Genomic DNA, 24,722 nt, shown 5'->3' with positions numbered 1-24,722 from the left:
CTGTTGTGGTTGTCTGTGTGCTGAGCTTCACACTTTTTTAACTCTCATAAATGCATCCGCTTTCAAGGTCCGGCGGTCGTCCGAGAGAACACAGAAGAACTGACACAGCATTTTTTTCACGTGTAATAATGCTGTGAAGACTAAACAGTAGGGCTATGTTTTGAAGACTGCAAGGGTGACATTGTTGCTCCTCGGGGCACGGGAGCAGCTGTGACTGCTGTTATAGTTTTTGCCCGATGAAGCCACCAGGTGTCAGTGTGGGGTCGCAGTAGAGCTGTGGTCCTCTAGTGGGAGTGGGAAGAGAGCAGAGCAGTGCCTTATACTACAGGTGTATGCTAAGCTGGGGTGGTGTGGTAGAAAATCACGCGCTCCGATCTCACTCACTGTTTCAGCTTTCTTTTGTTAGTCTCTTACAGCTGTGGCAGACCTCTTTTAAATGAGCTCTTTGTGGTTGCACTCGCTGAATAAGGTCTGTCTATGTGTTTAGAACTTGCATGATAGGAATAAGTGTATTTTCTTGGGCAATTGAGCCTAATGTTTGGGGTTTAGGATTCCTGCTTGTCTCAGCAGAACATATTCATTATTAATCCCTTGCTGTTTGCAATGAATTTAACATTACTGTTCATGGCATTAGTTCTCTGGGTGCTATTTTGCAGCAGCCTGCAGCATTATTACATCATAGCACCTTCATACAGCCCTGCATGCACACCACACACACCCCGCTCTCTCTTTTTCTGTATGTCTTTGTCTTTGATCTTATTTAGGCAGAGTTAGATTTCACATTGAATGCTGTGCCTCTCTGAGAGACTCCTTTCCTACCCACTCCAGTGTTTACACGCACAGGAGATTAGCTGAAGGCTCAGTTTACCACAATGACAACACTTTGAAATACAGAAATGAGCTCCAGCTACTGTTCTTTTCCTCACTCGAGTCCTTTTCATGTGTCATGACTAAAGCTTTCCAGCGTGAACTATTATTAGCCTTTCCTGCTTTCTAGCAAGAGGATGGGAGAAGGTGGAGGAAGAGGTGGTCTAAGTTGGGCTTAATGGGAAAGGATGATGAAGGAAAGAGGAAATCAGAGGTGGAGGCAGCAAAGGACCATCTACAGAAGGAGCAGAGAGCCGGAGGAAGGGAGGAGATGATGGTGATGTGTATATAGGTCACTAAATCAATGGGAATCAGGTTTTTGAAGGGGAGAGAAGGGGGTATTTATAGATACCAGTGGAGACAGATGCATCAGTGACAGGCACAATGCTGCTGGGAGCACAGGGCAGGGGGTGGTGGCTGCGGCGTGGGGCAGGGGGTGCGAATAGACTGTGGTCAAATTAGCCTGTGGAGAATTCTCCTAACAAATGGCAAAAAGATTCTCAGGTGGTGAACAAATAGCACGAAGCGCAGCGCAAAACAAAATATAATCAAATGGAAATCACTGCAGGACGCTCTGCGCAAATGACCTTCGCAGCTCTATTGACAAAATGCAGGCAAACAGTTAGTTGAGGTATTGCGAATGCACACAGCATTTGCATCTACAGTACAGCTCTTCTCATATCCTATTGAATTTCTAATCTGTGATATCAGAGGGCCACGTGACGGAATAGAATATTAGCTTTCCATTTTGCAGACTTGTGTGGGAAACATTCACATTTATTACTCAGGCAATCTGAGAGTCTCTGATAGGCTGTGAAGTACAATAACATACCGCAGGAGACGCTGTCAGAATTTCAGAGCAGAGGGAATTGGTGATCAGTGTCCATTTTAATGATCATTTTTTTCAGATTTAATGCCATGGATTAATTAAACTACTTCTATTTTTTTACAACATCTACTGAGTGGCAAGTGTTTTGATGTGGGCTCTATGGTTTAGTTTTAATAACTGTCATGACTTATCCCATTTATTTTATAATGCTCCAGCTTCACGCGACAGGAAGTTCCAGCACAAATTGGAAATTTGCTCAGAGAAAGGGTAAAAAATAATTGAAAATGTTTTAATTTGCTTTCTAACTGGCTTTTTCTAGAACTAAGTCAAGGTCATGGACAAACTGTTCCTTCACCACTTCCTGGGCTGCCAATGGGTGATGTAAGACAGGCTGAATACCGAGTGGTAAAATAATCGACATCTCATTTCTGCCTCTAATATAGGGATAGCAGTCACATCACCTTGCATCAAAAAGTGACAGGGGAAGCACCCGATGACTCCATGAAAGCTCTCAGTCTGCTCATGCAGGATACCGTCTTGCATGAAATACTATATAAAGCAGGGATATGGATATGAGGCAGGTGGGGTGAAGTGACAGGGTTAGATGGGTTTCCAACTTTTCTCACATCATATCAGTGTTTGGTGGCAGTGAAGCACTGGGTTTTACAAATTGATCCATTAAAATGTGTCATTCAGACAGTGTGCCGAGTACATGAGCGCTACCATTGGTTTGTCTTTATAATTCCACTCCACTATTATCATATCAGTTTTAATGCACTTTTTAATATTCAACATTTGTTTGGATATTTAAATAGTTATTTAGTTATGATTGGCATCACTGTTGATTAAATATTTACTTATAACTTATTTTTTTTCAAGTCACAAATGTTCATCACTGTCATTTCAGATGCCCTTTTCAAAAAAAAAAAAGACTCAAAATAATAACAAAAAAAGAGAAAAAGATTTTTCACCTTCAGTTTACATGCAGCCAGCATTTGAGTAAAATGCAGCTGAAATATATGAAATCAAACGTTCATTTATTCAAATAATCAATAAGGAAAATGTGCTTGGAGATTTCATTAAATTCAACATTTTACAATGTACTCATGTAAACAAATTACACGGAAAATTAACATCTGATCAGATTACTTAAAGTCAGCATTTTGGGCATAAACTTTTTCCTGAGTGGATCCAATCAGTTAATGTTGACATCAATGAACAAAAGCTTGAACTCTACTGGAGAAGGAGGCAGTTTTGCTTGATAAATGGCTTAAATGAGGATTTAGTTGTCGGCTAATCATTTCACCTGCATTTTACATGCACAACCAATGGCCATTCTGAGTATCACTGGGCATTTACATTTTTAACGCATTAATCTTCTGATTAGGATAATATATAATATATACATCTTGGAACCACTGTGGAAACCCAAAAAGGAGCTTAAGACTGAAGTGAACGCAGGATTTTGCTTGTAATTTGGTACTTTGACACAGTTAAAAGCTGTTTATACTAAAGAGATTTCCCAATTAACCTGTGCAACATGGCTATAAGCCCTGCATTAATAAGTCTCCATCGGTGGGCTGTGACTGCACTCCCCTTTACGCGCACAGGCACATTTTTAAATATGATAAACATATGCAAAACAAGCGAAATGATAAAAAAATCACACGTGGCAGACTTCTTCACACTGCTGCAAAAGTCACTTTCCCCATTTTGTCCTCTAAACCACAGCGCACAGTGGTTATTAGAGAGAGAGAGAGAGAGAGAGAGAGAGAAGGAGGCAGGGAGAGGAAGAGAGGGAGGGAGGGAGATAGTGAGAGTCTCAAACTGGTTAGCCTACCTATCCACTAGGAGGAGAGAGGAGAGGCTGTTCAGGAGAGCAACAAAAACAATAAACAGCTACTACTACTAAATCACATCAGCGGAGCTCACGGTACGCGCCGGAGGAGTACGCAAACAAATACCTGCGATCGCGTTTGCCTCGGAGTGAAGTAACAGCCATGTATCTGAACAGGGAAGAGGACAATAGCAAAGGTAAGATCCCGTCAAGAATTGTGCCCCTCTGTGCGGAGGGAGAGAGCGTCCTGTGACAGTTTCAAGGTGTTTCATTTCTGACCCGCTGCTTCCCTTTGAGGTGACTGGCACGAAAAGGTGGTGGTGTTAGGGGATGAGAGAGGGGGGTGTACCCTCCCGCCACCCCCCAACCTCCTCGTTAACGTAATTCTTCTCAACAAGCCCCATCTCATCCTTTGGCATGGACCGGGGATGCTGGTGAGAAGTGTGGGCTGTCATTATGTAATATCTGTGCAGTTAATTGCCTCCTAGGAGAATCTTTAGCCCGATCCTGCATTTCTACCAGTGCACCATTTGAACCATCAATTGTGAACCTGTTGTAAGCACATCCACTTTGTCATATGCATGGATTTGCCAGCGTGCATTGCATTGTGTTGTTGGTGGTTTCGGGACATTTGTAATAGCTACTTAATAAGGGCAGCATAACACAAGGTCAAAGCCCTTAGCTACAGTGAAACCTGTGTGCATCTATATGTGTATTTATGGTGTGCCTGACATCCTGCAAGAAAAAAAAATTACTAATGGGCTGCAGCTTATTGCTTAACGGGGAGAGACAACCGTGCAGCCGCTAGAGGGGTAAAGAGGGTAAAAAGGAGGAATATTTGAGTAATCTCTCCCACGTGTTTTTGAGGCGTGATTTCTTCTCTCGTCGGGTGCCCAGAAGCACACTCGACTCGCGTCCCCTGCCGTCACCAGCAAGCATAAATATAACTCTCCCGGGCTGAGAGGTAATGCTAATTACCACCTAAATCTTCAGGTTATACGGGAATAACACCTGCTGCTTTTTACCGAGGACAGGGGGAGGGGAGGTGGCGGGACGTGCTGAGAGGGGTGGTGGTGTAAAAAGAGCAAAAAAAAAAAAAAAAAAAAAGAAGAAGAAAAAGAAGAAGAAAAAAGAAGCAGAGTGGGAGGGGCCGTTTTTTTTTCTGTTCATTTCCCTGTGATGCGAGATAATGTGATCTCCAGCACACATGCAAGGACCACAACACGATGTACTGTACGGGGATGTGTGGCAGCAGCATCGGCAGCATCAGTGGGGAGGGAGAGAGATGCTGGCTTTAGAAACAATGGTGCAAGTGAGATCCGCGAATAAATGCGGTGTCAGAAACAGCAGAAATATGGGCTTGATTACACAGGACCCCCCCAACACACACACACACACACACGCACACACACACACACACACACACCTCCACCTCCCACGCCTCAGAAAAAAACCTTCAACACTAGGCACTTTGGGGGAATCTGAGAAGACTGAAGACCTTTAAAGTGATTTTTCTCCAGAAAAAAAGAGAACTGATGATAAGTCACAATAAAGCAATGTAAACACCCCCCCCCCCCAAAAAAGTCAAGGGGTCCCAATAGGGTACAAAAACATGTAGTATTTTTTTTTTTTGTCATCTCACCTTTTAAAAATTCACACTGATGTAACAAAATTCACTGTTTTAATTATTCTTGCTGACATTAGCGTGGAGGGTTCCCAGTTGAAGTGTGAAGCTGCTTAAGCATGCAAAACTGGACTGGACATGACTTTAGTGGCCAAACCTATTGACACCCACTGGTGAGTTTAGACCCTTTTGGGGGGGTGCTTAAGCACATCTAAATTTCATCGTAGCACAGTACAGGTTACAGCTAAAAGCAACTCTATTACTAATGTCCAGATATATAAAGTGGCACTACGACTTTTTAAAATTGCTTTAAGTACAATGGACTGGCTTTGTGTGGTTAAGATACTGACAAAAGCTGTTATCTGCTTTGCAACAAATTGTTCTTTAACTCTGGAAAATTATGGTCAACATAATTGAGCCTTTGCCTCAGGTTTTATAACTGAAGTGCCCACCCTAAAACCAGTATAAGAACTGTGATGATTCATTCTGAGTCATTCTTAGACAGTACAATAAGTAGTGTCTTATTAGACTGCAGTTGAATTTGGGTTTGCAAAGGTAAAAAGGAGGAAAGGAAGGAAAAGGTTTGATCCTGGAATTGCCCCTGCTGACAGCTAAAGGTGGTGAGTTTACATCTGAATTCCCACTTTGTGTATTTCGGGGTTGTTGTTGTTTTTTTTTCTTTTTTAGCTGGAGCTATAGTGTGGCTTTAGTGTTTGGACTCCAGATTGGATCCCTGCGGTACAAAATGAAATGTCTCGAGAACTGCTGGTACAGATATTCATTCCCCAATCTGTTGATTTCCTGATTTTTTTTCCTAGAACATAACTATTTTGGCACCGTGAGTTCTAATACTTTGGTTTATTGTCAAAATCCATCATTTTAATAACACAATCAGTCTCCGCTGTGGTAATGTTTGGTGCAGAGCAAATGCTCGCCTACTCACACACTAAACACTAAGATGGTGAACATTATCAGCTCAACATCAGCATGCTAGCACTGTCATTGTGAGCACATTAGAATTTGAGCTTAAAGCACCATTGTGCCACTGCCTACGCATTTCTGCAACGGGAAATCCAAACATAAAAAAAATCTGTAGTTTGGGGGCCACACGTGTCAGAGACAGGTTCAAGGCGAGCTTTGCAAAGTGAACGCTGCTGTAACCCGGCGTTAGACAAAAGGATGTTTTCAGGAATTAATGGACTGCGAGTGAGGAAGTAAAGTTATGAGTACGGGCTCCCGACGTGACGGAGCTACTCTTCTGAGTGAAGAACTCGTGATTGACGCTTTTAATTGATTGAAACGAGTCGGTGTTTCCCCTCGCTGCACTGATGTGGCCTTTAAATTCACACCGCGTCTCAAGGTGGAGTGGCAGGGAGAGGGAGAAAGGTCTGCCGGGGACATATTGATTATGGCCTCAGAGGATTAAAGTGTGGGGGGTGAAAACAAACAGGTTGATCATATGTGAACCTGACAATCACACAAACTATGGGCTACCGTCAAATAAACACCCGAAATAGGACTGAAAGTGGGCTGTGATCACTATAACTTGAGAACAAAAGTCAATCATTGAAGAAAGAAAAGACTGAAGATTGATAATGTGGCACCCTGTTATTGTCTCTTCAGTCAGGCAGCTAAACGGTTCCTCATTTATGCCCACTGGAAAACATTCAGCAAGTATTAAGAGCGTTTACTGATCAGAAAAATGCTGCAGTGTGAGCTCCAGGAGTGTTTGATTGTAGGCAGCATGCTGATGTTCCAACTCATTTGTACTTAATACTCATTACTACTCGGTATTCAGCACTCACATGTCAAACCACACCCGTTTTGAACTAGGCGTTTATTTTAGTCAGCTAAATAGACAGATAGTATAAACACCTGCCAGATCATGTGGCTGTTTCGGCACAGTCTCCACCACCCTACTTTGCCATATTGGCACATAAAAATACACACAGACTCGTGTTTCATGGTTTCGGCAAGATGACAAATGTACTTTTTAAGACAGGATGATCAGTACTGAAAAAACAGAGATGGAAGTATTTGCTATTTAAACACAGAATAATTAGAAAACATTGGCTGGTGCTGTCGTGGTTAGCACGTCTCACAGCAAAATGATCCTGAGTTTAAATCCATCACCTGGCCGCAGAGCATGCAAACTCTGCGTGGAGTTTGCATGCTCTCACTGTGTCTGTGTGGGTTCCCTCCGAGTACTTCAGCTTTGAAGAAGGTTAATTGGTGATTAGGTTAGGTTAACTGGTGATTCTAAATTGGCCATTGGTATAAATGTGAGCATGAATGGTTGCCTTTTAGCCCTGTGACAGACTGGCAACCTGTCCACGGTGTACCCTGCCTCTTTCCCAGTGACAGCTGGGATAGGCCTGAATTGGATAAGTAGATGGATGGAAAGCCAATTGGAAAGTCATGCACAGTGGCACTAATAGTTCTTAAATAACAGTAATCAGTTTTTTGGATTTCTGAGCTGCTGGGTGCTCCGAGAGTTCAGGCTTTCACGAGTTACCGATTCATAGTTTCTTCTCTAAAAATTAAAATTTCAGATTCCTTTTATGATATCCAGCAGTCCCAAGCTCAAAGATGTTCAGTGTGCTTTGAGAGAAAAACAGATAATCTTCATATCTGAGAAGTCGAAAACAGCTTCACAGCTGCTTTTTGTTTAAAAAAGATGGCTATAGCGCTTTCTTTTAACTTTCATCCTTACATCTAAAATACAATCTTTAGGTTCCTTTTGAACAATGATTGTTTTAAACCAAAGCCTGCTGTATCCTAATTAAAGATAATTGTTGTAACTGATTTTCTATACTTAGGTAATTAGTCACTGGAATTATCTAGTGACACTGCCATTGTTCATCAATGGATTGGGTCTGTATGGGGCCTCACTGTGTGTAGTGTGTGGCTTTTTTTTCTCTTTAACGATCACCAGCGAGTGTGAAAAATCTGTGAGGCATGCAGCATCATCACCCCATGCATAACCAGAAGACTGCCTCTACTTGTGAAATGTCTGTGCTACAATTCGACTCCCTCTTCAGCGGGAGGAACAGCAGTAGTCAGAGAATGCAGGTTTTGTTTCCAGTTGAAAAAGTGCATTTTTCAGCTTGTTGAAAAGCAGGAGAAGAGCTTTCCAGCTTCATCTATCGATAATAGATTTGTTGGACCGATACTGAGACATTTATTGATAGATTGCACCGAGGATACGCTCGGAGAGAGAGAACCTGTGGTTGACTGACTTCTTGTATTACGCACTCACCCTGCGTTGCTGACAGTAAGAGGTGAATCCCTAATATGTCTTCTTGGGCAGAGCAATGCCACCACATGGCAGGGTCCCAATTTGTCGGGTGCATGATTAAAACAATCCAGTTTACGACAAACACAAATTTAGAACTATAAAGTATAAAGCTGTAAACTGACATTTTATTCTCTCTGCTTTCTGTGATGCATACCTTCTGGAAACAGAGTTTGTCCATCTGGGACAAATTGCCCTAAATATATTTGATGTGTGGTCCCAGACTCTGTCTGGCACCCCATACTACTTGAATATGATGTATAGTAATAACGTCAGGTTCACTATTGATTTAGGTTGATGCTGGCCTTGGTTTTGGGCTGGCGTCCAAACATCCGGGCAGGGCTACCAATCTAAATGACTTCAACTTGGCATGCAGGAGCTGCACTAAGATAGCTCTTCAAGTAGAGTATATATATTTTTTGGCTTCTTCATAGAATATGCAGCCTGTAATAAAGGTTATGCAGCGAGCAAATGGCATCATTTTAGAGGAGTAATATCATGACTGTGAATTATCTCATCAATTACTAGATTGGACGAGCTCCAGAAAATAAATGTTATAATTTTGATGATCCCATTATTTTTTAATGAAGCACCATTGTCAAGTCACAATTTAATATGTCTATAGTACATTGGCTTATGACTCTTCACAAACAGATTCTGCTTATGAAAATGTAGCATATGTACCGAGAGACGTTTTTGGTACAGGAAGTTTCCTGGTTTCTGTTTGCAGTCCACTTGTAGTCTGGGAAGAGAACGCTATTGACCAATCACGTTTGAGCATGGTTTAAGGAGCTCGGCAAGAAAGCGACTGAGCTTCTTTAAGTTTCGTGAAGACGTCTCACCTCTCATCAAAGAAGCTTCTTCAGTTCTGAAACCAAATGGTGGAGAATTTAAATACCTGGGACAAAAGTTAAACAAGTCCAATCACTTTCACGTTTCACATGTTTGAGGATTCTTTGGGGGCCAATTATGACTTTGGAACAATAATCACCGGTTTATACCATATTTTTCTTTAGTACTAATAATATTCCCATCTACTTCAGCTGGGCTTTATTTTTAGCATTACTTTGCAGATGTTAGCATGTGAATGAGCCAGACTCAAATGGCGAACACGTTAAAATCAGCCACCACATTTAGATAAAAGCATTGCTGTGCCTTAGCATGACCTCAGAGAGATTCTATATGATTAGAGATAAAATTATTAGCAATTGCTAGTATAGATTTTATTTTTATTTCTGGTTTGCCACCACCTTTCAGACCACGGGCAACATGCTGAAATATGCTCTTATATATGAACCAAAGTTGTGGTTAGAGTGATTTACTGTAATCACTTACCGCTGAATGAAAAGGCCCTCATTGTGCCCCGGGTGTCTCATCTTTCTTAGCGTGCATCAAAGGATTTTAAGTGCGAGGGAAATGAAATGGAAAAAACGGAGGAGATTTGTGGGGTGTCTTTAACACGGTGTGAAGTGTAGGTGTCAGCGGAAGACTGCGAGTTCCTAACCTCTTTGTTATTATTGCCCTGTAGAAATTGATGATGTCCCTCGACTTCATGGCTGTTTTACTAATGTAGGATGGGAAATTATTTTGGGGGGATTGCTGTGGCAGTCTTGTAATGACCATGCCTCTTAGAGCAAGATGAATTGAAAAAAAAAGAAAAAAGAAAGAACTGGATGCTGGGAGAAAAAGATGTCTGGCTTAGCAGGTGCATTCAACAAGTCTGCATTTGTGTGATCGAACTTTGAGGAAAGGTTGCCGAAGATACTTATTCACGAAGCCCTCTGTTTTCCCTTCTAATATTGTTTAAAACATAAAGCAGCTGGAAGCTATTCTGAAGTCCTGTCAGCTTGCTGTATTAATTTCAGATGTAGATTAGATGAAAATGTCATATTTTATATAGCAAATCTGGAGTTAAACACATGAGCTTCAGTCTGCAGGCATCAGATTGGTGAGCACAATCGCAGCAGAGACCTTTTAGATATGTGTAAGGTACATAAATTGGCACGGGAACAGTGTTATTGTACAGAGTGCTTAATCAGCCTATTTGACATTTAATGGATCGCTCTGTCAGCTGAGCTCACGTTTGTTTTAGCTTTGAATGGATAGTCAAAGAGTTAACTGCTCCAATTTATGATACAGATGGGTGTTATGAGCTGAGCCATTGGGGGAAAAAAACAAAAACTCAAGGATGACTGGAGTACGAAGAACAGGCTCGGTTTCAGGCAATTAGATGCTTTTGTAGGAACACCTGCAACGAAACATGGATTTGGACCTGCTGCTTCACTGTTCCACTGAGAGAGCTCGTCATCCTCCCCGGTGGAACAGGAAGCCGCATCAGCTGATTAGAGCAAAGTCTAATCACACTTTGAATCAAGCAATTTGCGCTACTGAGAAATAAAAACCGCGTTTGTGGAGAATAGATTTATTTTTTGCTCCATTGATTAACCTGCACCCTTTCTGGGAGCATCACTCTTACATAACACGGAATCAGCCTTATGTAATGTAAAGACATATTACATTTAATTATTTATTGTCTCGTTTACCCCCCTCGCATCGCCCACTATCCAAAGCACCCTCCCGATTGAGCATTTAACGACGACTTCCTCTTTACCAACATGTTTCATATTATTGCCACTGCTACTATTGGCTGCTCTCTTATACACAAGGGGTTGCCACAGCGGGTAGCTCCACATGTTTTGACACCGGATGCCCTTCCTGACACAACCCCAAAAGGATCTGTGTCTCCTCTGGGGATCAAACTGGGGATCTTTCACTTCTTAGGTCAATGCTTATATAGAAAAGTTAGAGTTGTTATCAAAGCACTGATAAATCTGATATAAATCTGATTTAAGTGTTTTAAACCATTTTGTAAATATTTATATGGTTGCAATAGATGCTAAATAGGGGTAACTGCAATGTAATTAACCAGCTATTATGAATTATCCGTGCAGGAAGTCCAGTTTTTCTGTTAATATAACAAATCAGTCAGGCCCTATATAGCAGACTTGTTGATAGAGCTTCTTAGTGCTGGAGTTATTTTTATGGTGGACTCTCCCAGCTGACTAGATTGCGGAGGAGGGGGAGGTCTTTCACTTCTCCATTCTCTGCCATCTTCTGTCCCTTTCTCCTCTGTGCCTTCGCGAGGAGGAGAAAAAAAAAGAAGAAGAAAAAAAGGGGGGCTGCACCGGTTAGCATCAGCCGGCCAGCAGGAGAGTGATAGAAGGCAAGAGCTAGGGAGGCAGACGATGGAGTGGAGACGAGCGTTGAAAGATGGAGGGAACAAGAGAGACAGAGGGAGAGGGAGAGGCAAAGAACAAGCCCTGGAGTGCTAGCCAGTCAAGGTCACACAGAGGAGAGGAGGCCTTGTGTGTATATGTCTATGTACGTGTGTGCAAAAAGGAAGAAGAGCGGGAATGGGAGGCATGCATAGTAAAGAATGAAGGGTAGTTGACAGCTTTAGTCTGGGATGGGGAAGGGGAAAAAAGGAAGCAGAGGAGAAAAAAAGGCAAACTTGAAAAGAGCAACGTGACTTCATAACTGACTGGAGCGGTTTAATGTCTAACTTTTAACATGGCTGACTTAAATTTAGAGGCAGCGGTGGGACATTTGTCATGTTTGCGGTTACTGCGTGTGTGTAGTGAACGTTTCTGTGTATGCTGTTGCGTAACCACCCAGTGCCGCCGTGCCGGTTCGTGTTCTCTTCGCAATCTCTTTTGCTTATTCTCCTTATCCCCCCTCCCCAACCACGGCCACCACAATGACCTCCACAGTCTCATTGCAGCTCCCACTGTCAGTAGGTGCCACGATGCATTTGGTTAAGTGCATCCTATCACCTTTTTCCCTGTCCTGAAAGCAAAAAGGGCAAGACTGAGCGACTGTTAATCCCATCCAGGGAAGTTGCTCCACTTTTGATTAGCGATGGAGAAAAGGAGAGTATTGCATAATGGATAGCCTGGCGCTTGTCATCTTAGGATCATGTGTTTTGAAAGTGGGATTGTGGTTTGCTGAGAATATCCTTTATTCGGTTATCCGAGCAGGATGCAAAGAGTCGCTTGGAAATGTGATCACTGCTGTCTCTTCAAACTTATTAGCTCTGTTTGCATCTCACACCCAGGAGAGATTACGTGTGCGAGCAGTTGCCATAGTGTTTCAGAGCACCATGGCGCTGATATGAAAGATCTGAGGTGGCTCGGGCGCTCTATGAGATTATCTCTCCAGAGGAACAGTGTCTGGAGTGTTGATAATATATGATGGCTATGTTTACAGCAGGTCAAGAGTTCGCCTAAGCCCCTTGAGGTCACTCCAAGCTCTTACTCTTATTGTTTTATATGGCCTCATCGGTAATGTAGTCGTGCTCTGTAGTATTTTACTTTTTTAGAAAACGTGCCCTTTTCCCTCGCTGCCAGTCTTAAATCACCACCACTAATCCTCACATTAAACCTCCAGTGGTCGCACAATCGCATTCACTTTAAGGCTCAGAGTGAATTCTTTGCGAATTATCCTGTTGACAGACATCATTACCATTCCAGAGCATAATTAGTCTTTCCACACAACGATTTTACACAGATGAAGAGTAATAGCTTCTGTTATAATGGGTTCAAAGCATTTTTCCAGCTACCAACTGTAATTTTGCTCATCTTAAACAGACCCTGCAGAACTGATCTGCAGTGTGAGCTAGCATAAATGACCCTGAACTTTTGTATTTTTTTTTTAATATATTGTGTAGCTGATGAATATAGACAGGAAACTAAGGGAGAGAGACAGGGGGTATGACATGCAACAAAAGCCCCCAGCTGGATCCACTCATCCACAAAGGTGTCCTCTAAAAGAAAACTGCCCAAAGTCATAAAAGCAATAGTTTGACATTTTGGGAAAAACGATTACTGTACTCCCTTTGTAACTGAGAGTTAAATGGGACGGTTGACTACAGGGTTTCTGTCAGTGTGCTGCAAATACATTGTGCTTGAGCATCCCTCCGGCTGGGCCTAAGCATCAAGGAATTTTTTTAAGATGTTTTTTTTTACACATTGGTTACAATAGAAAAAAGAACATGCTTTAATATCTGTCTATTTAAATTATACCAGCTCTATGTAAGCACAGTTAACTGCAATTCTGTGGTCTCACACCAGAATACATTACTTTCTATTCATGCTGGAACTGAGAAATAAACTACCACAGAAAAAGTAGCACATATTCATTTATGCTTTTCAGACTGCTCTGCTTTTTTCCTCATAGTATTTTTCTGTGGTGTGTGGATAAGGGTAATGTTAATGTAGGTGTGACAAAGGGCCAGCTCATTGTAGATTATTATGCAGTATTATTAACCATTAGGGTACTACAGTGCTTATATATTGTGAGTACTACTACACGCCCATGCTGTAGTGTTTTATCTCTATGTGCTCCTGGCAAACTGATATACTCAATCACACCGGGCAGAGTAAAAGTAGTGGTGGTAGATGTTGTTTATATAAATAAACCTCAGATAAATATGAGACTCATAGCATGCTTATAAATGGCAAAATGTATTTACGTCTATCATCAAGGTTTTTAGATCTGACACCTGTCCATTTTTTTAAAAGTACTACTGCTACTACTGTGTATCTGATATCCCCGTGTTGGTGTCCTGCATCATCATAATAATGTTGATCCAGGACCAACATTACAACTGACCAATGAAGTTGCTGTGATGTCATACCTTTGGAATGTGGAGGAAAAAGTAAAAAAAAATGCCTTTGTTTACATAAAACTCTTGTGTGGAAGTGTCTTTATTAATTTATGCAATATAACAAATATATGATCAGGTTACTCATGTTGTTTTGCATGTGATAGTTTTTAATAGCATTAGCTAACTTCTTGGCTAATGCAAAATGAATGCTCAGACAAGGTCTGTTTAGTCAAATGACACTGAAGTCACAGTGTTATTATAATGTAGGAAAAAACACCTACATGAGGATATCAGATCATGCCTACTGTACACCCCATTAAATGTAGAATGAACAGCTGGTGTGCAAGATTTTGTTCAATTGAACATGCACTCATAAAGTAAAAGAGGCTTTTATAACTTAAAATCCAATATAGGTGCATATTTACATGCATCATGGTTTTCCCTGTGCATGTCATCATGATGCATAAGATCACAAGCAGGAAAAAAGTTGGTTTTATATGCTGGACTAATTCACATGGCTTGAAATCCCATTGCCTTAAGTACAGTTATACAGTTAATTATGCTACATGAACCTTGTAGGTGTCTAAAGGATTGGTAGGTGGTTGCTAGGTAGCATCATGTGAATCTCTTCCAGTGTAGAGTTAGTTTAATAGTACTTGTGCCAAGTTTGGCGCCTGATCTTCTGATCGTGCTGGAGAACTGAACAGACACATGAAGAGACAGAAATGTTGCATCTTTTAATAGGATATGCCTTAATTCACCCTGCTAGCCTAGGTTGATCAAAAGGCTGGAAACACTGAGAAAAAAGCTAGCCTGTCAAAGCGCAAACATCCCTCTATTACTTATCAGTTTAAAAAATCCTGTTACTATTTATTTAGTATGAAGGGTAATAAATTAGAGTTCCAGAGTGTATGCAAAACTAACCAAACACGCTACTAGCTGTAGCTTCATACTTACTGTACAGATAGCAGGGTGGTGATTTTCTTCTTCAGTAAAGTGTTTCTCTTAAAATGTCAGATGCTTCGTCAAAGGGAGGCAGGGCAGCCATACACGTCAGTGGAGCAAAACACAGCTCCTACACCAAAGTCACCGCAAGTTGCCATCGAGCAAACTTCATGCAAGCGATGACAGAGTGCATGTGTGCTAACAGGAGGAGAGGGTGAACCCGGAATTGTGCGAGTATTTTGTTAAAGAACGGGCGTTTAAATTGCAGTTGCATCATGCTGTTTGCTTCAGTACAGCATGTTCCACAACTTGGTGTGTGTGCTGGAGCCACAATTTGTATGTGTGTGTGTAAAGCCTCACTGTCTCTTGGTATTTAGCAAAAAGTGTGTAATTTTGTGTGAGCCACCCTGTATCTGGCAAGGTAGTCAGACTGACAGATTGGGCTGTATGACTGCCATCTCCTCAGCTTGGCTGGCGGAGTATTTCTCCCTCGTTCCTCGTTCCTCCGTCTCATCTCCCGTTCCTTCAGTGGTGACCAGCAGGGCAAGGGATATTTTCCTTCATTCACCTTATCTAGCTGTATAGGTAAGCATGCTCCATGGATTAAGTCCCTTCACTGTTCCATAACTGTAGCTTCAGTAAATGCTGGCTCAGACGTCCTGGTCTGTCTCCCTCTGTGCACAAACCAGGGAGGTAGCTTTTGACTGTGTGAGGTTAAAAATGCACAGGATGGCAGTGAGCACTCTCAGTGTGTACTCTCTTCCATTAGCAGGTTGCGGCCACATCAGGATTCGTTGGAAAGCACACATATACTGTAAATTATGAAGTGGGGAGAGCTTTTGTTCTGCAGGACTGGGCTAGGTCATGAATAGGATTCAGCAGACTCATTGTCCCTGTGTGGGTTGTTTTCACACTTCTGCTTTTACTGAAACTAATAGACAGACTCGGAGCAACAGCTATCAGTATGTTTTTGCTTTGCTCTCTTCTCTATCCTTGTAAGTTTACTCATTTTCTATTAAAAACAAATATATATATATAGGTATTATTTTGCAAAAAGACAATTTCAGCAAACGTGTTTACACTATTATTATATTTCACATCTGCTTCAGATTTATCTCGCCATTCTGAGTGTCTTGTAGGGAAAGGGATGCGCATTGGTGAGAGGAGGAGGAAGAGGAGCAGGCAGAACAGAGAGTAATGAGCCTGGGCAGGAGGGACAGATGATGTGGGAAAACCTGACATAGACAAAAGAAATACACAGTCCCACACCTCTAAACCCAAATATGGATTCACATGGCTGATTAGGGAAATGGGAAAATGTGTGTGTGTGTGTGTATACGTGTAGGCGTGTGAGGGCAGATTCTATATAATCAAGGGGCTTGGGTTCAAGTTATTTGTACCTGCTATAAGCACAAAAAGATGAAATTACTGATACCACCATCTCCTTCTCGCCTACTCTGTCTCTAAAAATGATCTGGATTACTATTTTCATCACCCGCTCCTTTGCCAAGCTAACTTTTTTTTTCTTTTTGAGGTCACAAGCTTATCGTCCTGTTTGCTTTAGTGACGCCATGAACTGGTACAGCTGGAAGAGCACAATGAATTGGATGCAAGCAATTGTGCATGCACGGGAGTGAGCTGAGAGAGCTCAGCCTCGGACTCCGTAGAGCTGAGACACGCCAGATTGGGCCGAGTCGTCCAAGCAGTACATTTCTGATTGGTCCGGGCTACAAAGATGAAATGTGCCTTTTGTGCCTCTGGTAAACACGTGTCTCTTTCTTTTTGTTTTTTTTCTTGTTCTTCCTCTCATGCTAAAGAACAGCAGCACTTCTCTACATCCACAGATCATATTTCACGTCCACAACAGTCATTGATTAATGCCAACCACCCTGAGACCCTTCTTATGCTGATTATGGCTCTCAGACTTGGGAGGGGCTGCTGATACCCTTAATGAGTCATAAAAGGCGAATAATTATACACTCCAACAGTCTTGACATTGGGTGATATTTCAATATTTGGTCACTTACTCTCGGAGTCTATTTGCCCACAGAGTTGGCACGCGCTCAGATGCCCTCAGACACGCATTTGCACAAGTAAACAGCGAAATCTTGACTTTCCAGTCCCGTGGTGTGTTCCATGTCAGGATATTTGGGCACAAGCAGGATCCCGCTGCACAGCCCGGAAAAACAAACAGGCGGGTCAAACAGAGAGCTCACTGTGATTCAGCTCAGCTCACTCACAACCAAAATAAGCATGTTGATTGCATAATCAAAACAAGACGCCTGAATGCCTAAAACCACTAAATGATAATTGTCATGGTATCATCCAGTGTGCTGACTCTTACAGCGCATCCTCCCTGTGGTGATAGTCCTTCCTGGGTGGTAATGTTTGTCAGCTGCTACTGTACACAAGATTGATTGTGCTAAAATATGTTATCTTATATGTAATTTTCCTCTTGATAAGGACGGTGAATTGCTTGCTCATCAGTGACAGTCAGCACACTCTTAATGAGATGATTGAGATCTTCACTTGGTAAATAAGCTATCAGTGGGATAATGCATAGGACGTCACAGTATCTGCCTCTCGCACCATCTTTCCCTGGGGTATATCTGTTCCTCCCTTGTCTCTGAGTTCACTGCCCTCTACAAAACACTGCTTAATTAGAGAGCAACAGAAGGAGGAGGTAAAGACAAAGTGGGAGAAACGAGTGAAAGTAGAAATGGGAAAGAAGAAGGCTTAAGCGTGTAACTAGAGGAGGTAAAATGCGCACATGGGAACAGCTGTAAGAAACAGACGCCAGACGTCAAGAGCGTTCGTAATTAGGATCCTTTTTTTGGTTTTTGGCGGAGCGTTGCTTAAAAAATGACACTTAATATTTGGTGATCACCGCAAATTGAGACCCTCCACTGAGCAGGCTCTGACTCTGAGGAAAACACACAATGACTGCACATCAGACATCGCCGAGGATTGACAGGCGTGTGGCTCCCAGCTTCTTCTGACAAGTTTCCTCCTCCTTAAAGCGCCTGACAAACCTCATCATGCACGCAGGGTCCACTAATATGAAACACACCAAGGAAGCATGAAACATGAATTACACCAGGTTATAGGGCAGAACGTATAGATCTATAGGTCTCTCATGTCGGGGAGTACGTGATGTATCTTTGCTGTATATTGTCTTGTGCCTTGAACTATGTTACATGTTGATTATTATGTGTAAAAAATAATGGACCCTGGTTCAGTAGCAGTAGCATATTATCATTCTGTGCAGAGATATTTTTGACACCTCTGTTTCAATCCAGATCTCAGAGCCACCTCCCCACCCCCCACCCCCAGGCCCCTCTCCTTAACTCTTCTGAAATATTAATATAATGTAATAGCCTGTTGGTATTAAATATTTAATTCTGTGTTATATCTGCATCTCATATACTGCTGGTCAGTATTACTCTAGATTGCCTTTGAAATGTTGAAAACTTGCAGGACGGACAGAGATTTGGGCCGGCAGAGGAGCAGATGATGGTTGGGAGAGGAGGGGATGTTACAGTGTCTAGTGTGAGCAGAGAATTGCTTCGGGAAGTTCAGTGAAAATGCATCCTGTGTCCTTTAGACTGCTCCATTTTCCTCTTCTTCTGCTTCTAAATGCGGCATGCCGTGCTCTGTTTCCCACTGTTTATTACCCACTGTTTGCAGCAGCACTTTGTGTAATGTGCTCCAGACAGATTTGACAACCTGGATGTGGACCATAAAATGCCTCCTGTTGGCGCGCTATCTACCAAGAGATCACAAACCCAGGTATTTGGAGTCTGTAAGGTTTAGGTAGAGCAGTGAGGAAAAGAGGAATTAATGGAAAGCAGGATGGGGAAGAAGAGGTTGGAATTAAGGTCGAAGATTCTTCCCTGACCTTAAAGTCTTATGCAAAGATTCTCCACTGTAAATGGAGTTTAATTTTAAATATATAGCTCAGTAAAATGGTGCTTAATTCTGACTGTCTGATAATATCATCTCATTTCATTTTGATGACGTATGTGGTAATATTGCAGCAATGACATATGTCCTGTTTTTAAAGTGGAACCTCAATCATGTGGCAATGTAGTTTCAGAGTAACCTGTCTGAATATGTATGAATGGTTTCTACTCAGGTCATATAGTGCTGACCTGAAGCTATTACTGTGTGCAGTGATGGAGAAGGAACATGCAGTGCATGCATCCATTTATCTATAGTGTGTCCGTGGTCTAAGGTATTCTTTTGGAGGATGAAGCTGGAGCATGCATGCAGCTTTGCAGTCTGATTTAGAAACAGAGGTCTGCATGTGTGACTAATTCAAGTATCCTAATCGGTTTCTCTGCTTTTCCTCTAGTTTTACTACCCTTGCTTTCCATTGAGTTACCATTTCTGTCACCAGTTTGCCAACTTAAAGTTACTAAGTCTATTAGCCTCAGCCAACCAGCCAACTAGATGACGTCACGTTCTGTACTGGCACAAGATGGCGCTAAACGTGTTTTAAAAACTTGAACTTTATGCACTTATTTCTTAAATTCAGCTTCACAGACAGAGTTAAATCTATCTCAGTGTTTGAGAGCAGGAATCCATAGTGTAAATTATCCTTTATACATGTAGTGTTTCATGTTTCATTCCACTTTACCCAGTGCCGTGGTAACATCTGTCGGCTCAACATTAATCTTCAACTATTTTTTCATCAACTGAGAAAAGACTGCCAACGGTTATTCAATGTCAAAATGTTTGTTAAACAAATTATTAAGTTATACTGAAGGTTGTACTTTCTGAAAAAAATAAAATAAAATAAGAGAGATATAAGGACCTCCCTTTTTCCTGAGCCTCTTACTCTGCTGATGGACTCCGCCATCTTGGACTTACAGCTGGTGACAGTACACGCTGTTAGCTCTGCATCCCTGGCGAGCTCAGCATAGCAGCACGAGTTTGTTGACTGCAGGCTCTGGTTTGAGTGGCCCTGCAGCTAGCATTGGATCTGCTCAGAAGAAGGACAAACTGAATAATGTCAAGGCCTATCACATGAGCCAGCTTGTAGGAAGGACTGGAACAAGCTGGAAACACCTGAATGTTCAAAATGAGAGCAAGGAGACTGTCCACTAGTAAAAATGAATCACAGATGGCGATTTTGTATTGGATGGATAAAAAAAATTAAATATATATATACATATATATATATATATATATATAAAGCTTAAGTGAGTAGTAAAATATACTCTCTTCAAATTCAGCTCTATTGGGAGTGCGCAGCTGTAAAATAGCCTCTGTGTTTGTGCTTGTTATGACTGAGCCAATGCCACTACTACTACTAAAGCTCTGTTTACATTTTGATCCAAAATGAAGCCCCCTAATACAGGTGTTCCTGCACCCAAACAGCTTTCAGGATCTCCTGCGATCAAATAGCTCAAACAACCTTCAGCAGTGGTCAGTGATGCATGTGACTGCATATTCAGTGTACTGTGAAAGCAAGCGCCTCTCTGACTGCATGTGAGGGCTGTGGGGTCATCCACAACTTTGTACGACATGCATACAGTACCACAAGTTGTTTGTTTGTGGCAAGCGGGGCGGGCTGTGTTTTGAAGACCATTCACGAGGGAACCAAACAGCATTTCCTGTCTCTACAGTAGATCTGTGGCTGAGGAAAAAAATGTGTTTTTTTATCCTTTCAACATTATAAACATACATTAAATGTGTGCCAGGAAGCAATGTGGTCAGGCCAAGTGTAATTTGCAGTTTATTCTAGGCGCATTCTGGATACGTGTTTGTTTCCATGAATGGCTGTTCTCTGCAAGAATCATGGGCCACCAGCCACAACTATAAGGCCGAGAAGAATTTTGAATCTTTATCAGCTGGCAAACCTGATGTGGGCAGGGAAGAGGAACAGGAGGGAGAATGACGATAACTATTGTAAACTGTAACCCATTTGGCAATCAGCACACGGGTAATGAAGTGCTGAGAGATTCAAGAATGTTTTAGGGATGACATTAGGGATAGGAGGAATAAGCAAGCCCTGCCTGGCCCTTTTTGGCTTTGCAGTGGAAAGCAGGCTAATAAAAAACCCTGAGCATCTGTAGGCCTGCATGCCTATGCTCCCTCACTGTCTTCCTCCAGCCATCCAGGCAGCACAGCCACAGCCATACGCACGGTCTCCTCTTCCCCCTCCCCTTCCCCAGCCTCCAGCCTGCCAGCCCCCAACTAGCACAGCCTGGAGGTAGGGCATGCTGGCAGTTGTCTACGTTTTAGATTTTTTTTTTACTTGCTCTGGTCTAATCCTATTTTGGGTGCTGCTTTTTGAGCAGAGGTTTGCACAATCTCTCCAGCCCAGATGCATGGAGGAGTGACACTTTGGAACTCCTCCCCCCTTCCCAAACCTTTACATATTGTTACATAATCTGATTTATGACCACTCCATTGTTCAACCACACATCACCATGAGAAGCACCGTGAAAGGGGCACTTGCTGTAAGTTGTTACAGACTGGGGGGGATACAGTGGTCCTTAAGGGAAGCCCAGATCTTTGCTTTGTCTGTTGTGTTCCCTCGTGTTTGTCTTCGTTATTCTTCCTCGTCTCAGATCCTATTTCAATGATGGTGAGCCCACACAGGAGTCCTCCAGAACAGCCTGGTGAATCACCCTGCATCCACAGGCACAGCTCAGCCACGTTCTGGCAATCACACAAATAAGCATGGACACATACCCACACACACACACACACATCACACCACACACATCATACTCTTTGCTGAGCCTCACATTTCTTCCGTGCATTGTTTAGTGTTTTGAGAAGGTATTGTGCTCGCCACTTTAAACACTTCCATTAGATAACTAGTGCCCTTTCATTAACTTATGAATAGTCACTGATTTTCAAAATACCCACAAAGCTTTCAAGTGCTTCATTCAATATTTATTCTACTTTTTCCATCATACCTTCACGCTTTGACTTCAGGCAGGCCTTTGAGTCCCACTGCTGGTTTCTTCAAAGTGCATTTGCACACTTTGCAGGTTTAGGTAAATTAAAACAAGCTCTTGTGCAATTGCTCTGTTTGTGTGGTTCATTTGGACAAGTTTACATGCTGCCATAAAAACCAAACATAACTGACTGATGAAAAATAAAAGCACCGCAGAAATGCCAGTTTAATTTACCCAACTGAGTTATTAAATTTCCTTCTTACGTTTGACCTTGGCTGTAGGTACTTCAGGTGTTAAACACACACATTCCTTGTATTATGTCTGCACTGCCTATATCTGTGAAGATTTTCTATATTGTCTTCATTTTCCTCTTGATGAATATTGTCATAGTCTTCATCTAGCATGACATCCTCATGGTGGATTTCACAAAATCTGCAAATATGATCTAAGTCTGCAGATATTATGTTTCTGTGGTGGGTTATGGGCTATGAGGCCTCAGTGCTGCATTTAGGGGTTAACTAAAACTCTGGCATCATGACCTTTTCTATTCCAGCCAATGTTGATGTGCCCAAATTTCATCTCACTACTACCTGCACTATCACCGAGTAAAATCTCTGTAATGACTAAAAGGCTAAATGAGTTGTAAGGCCTTGTTGTGCTGGAAAAGTCAAATATTTTAATGTATTTTTCATGTATAGTGATTTCATGGTGACAGCTACAAACTAATGGGTGATCACAGAGGCAGCGCCGATGCCAAAAAAAGTTGACCAGCATATTGAAATTCCACCTTTCTAGCCAGACTCTCGACTCAGCAACTCTCTGCCCCACCAGACATGATTTCGGAAACAAAAACCAGACACATTAAGCAGAGTATCTTTTTAAACATATGTGCTAAACATTTACTTTGAATTCCATTGTGTGAGGAGTGGTCAGAGAAGGCTGCAGATGTGCGTTGAGCTTCTCTTGTCATTTTGAAATTCTCATTAAACATTACTTAAATATCCAAAAGCAAACCGGTAAAACAAAAAATGAAGCAAATGTTGCAAAGGCACAGTTACACTCAGCTCTAATTTAAAATGCCACCAGCAGATAGAAATTCCCACCTTCTGTTTTCTCTCTTTTGATGATAATGATGGATTGCTGTAGCTGCTTCCCACAGCATGAAGGTGTTTTTGCATGCAGACAATGTAACAAAACAAAATACCTCAGTAAGGTAAAAATCGACAAGAAAGTAACACATTTAAAGAGAAAACAGAAAAAAGTAATCCAAATATAATATAAAAAGGTTAATATAAAATGTTTTTTTTAAACTAAACGAAAAAGAAAGAAGAGCTTAAAAAGTACAAATCTAACGAATAAAAGCGGTATTTTGAAAATTTTAATGGAGCAACTTAAATTTGTATATGAATATCATAATGACAATATTAATTTAAAGATCTAAAGATTAAATATTTAAAGATGCAATGAGCTAAAATCACCTCAATTGACAAACTAACCAGTAATAATGTCTTGATTTGCCTACTTTATTACACATTGTAATAATCCATATTGGTGATTGGTGGCACATACAGCGGGTAAAATGTAAAAGTACTGAACATGTCACCAACTTTCTAAGTAAATACATTTCTTAAGGTGCTATTTACATGAAATTCCCTCTAAATCTCAGTAACAACACATCCAATGGAAAGAATCAAACCAAAGATGCCCATGAATTAAGTTATGTGCAATAATGAGAAATGACACAGGGAAAAACACATGAACACATGAAGAAAGGCAAAAAGGCATGGAAAGTCATGACACCAGCTGAAACCTATCATTGATTAGAAAGCAATCCTGCCACTTAGTGCAAATTAATATCAGCTGGTTCAGTCCCACTCAACCGCCATGACCTGTCTGCACGCTCACCACCAAAGACTCCATCGCTGAAGGAAAAGCATGTTGAATCAAGTTCAATAATATGAAGCACGCGCGCTTCATATAATTGAAGGAAGGATGAACGGGAAAATGTAACGAGGCATTCTCGATAAAAATCTGCTGCCGTCTTCCAGGATGATGAAGACGAGATGAAGGTGGATGTTTCAGCGAGACGATGATCTTGAACACAGCCAGAGAAACTCTCAGTTGGTTTCATAGAAAGTAAATAAAGCAGCTAGAATGACCCAGCCAATCATCTGACCTAAATCCAGTAGAAAATCTATGGAAGGAACTAAAGCTCAGAGCAATGCATCCGACTAGTTTCTCCTTACAGGAGGCGTCTTGAAGCTGTCATCGCCAACAAAAGCTTTTCTACAAAGTGTCAAATGAACTTCAGCAAGTGTGTGTTCAATACTTTTTCCCTGTGCCATTTCTCATTATTACACATTCTATGTGTAATAATCTATGGTTTGATTTCTTTGCATATATGGATTTGATGGGTTGTTACTGACATCTGGTGAGAATTTCACGTCGATAGAAAAATATCTGCTTAGAAAATCGGTGACGTGTTCAGTACTGATTCTACCCGCTGTAAATATAAGTACGTGGGGAAAAAAATGAGGAAAATATGCTTGGTATAAACTGAATGCATACCAGTCAAACTAATTTCATTTGACCAGATTCTATTAAATTTGCATTGTTTTTATGTAACAAAATTATATGGAAAATTTACATATAATTAAATTACTTAAAATTCAGTTTGGGCATGAATATTTTTTTGAGTGTACTTTCATTTTATCAGACAAAAAGTAGCACTGGCGCGTCCCTACAC

The 24,722-nt window shown here is 41.5% G+C and overlaps 1 protein-coding gene across 1 annotated transcript in view; it reads left to right on the top strand.

Annotated features, from left to right (window-relative positions):
- The first annotated feature begins 3,567 nt into the window (after positions 1-3,567).
- The window catches only part of syt7a (synaptotagmin VIIa), a 94,358-nt gene continuing 73,203 nt past the window's right edge, over positions 3,568-24,722 (top strand). Inside the window, exon 1 of the mRNA XM_039614922.1 lies at positions 3,568-3,730. Within this exon, the coding sequence (XP_039470856.1) occupies positions 3,697-3,730 (34 nt within the window). The 5' untranslated portion in view covers positions 3,568-3,696. The remainder of the gene's footprint in view (positions 3,731-24,722) is intronic.

Source organism: Oreochromis aureus, linkage group 7 (genome assembly GCF_013358895.1).
Source record: "Oreochromis aureus strain Israel breed Guangdong linkage group 7, ZZ_aureus, whole genome shotgun sequence".
Lineage (NCBI taxonomy): Eukaryota > Metazoa > Chordata > Actinopteri > Cichliformes > Cichlidae > Oreochromis > Oreochromis aureus.
This window is presented reverse-complemented; position numbering and strand designations above follow the sequence as displayed.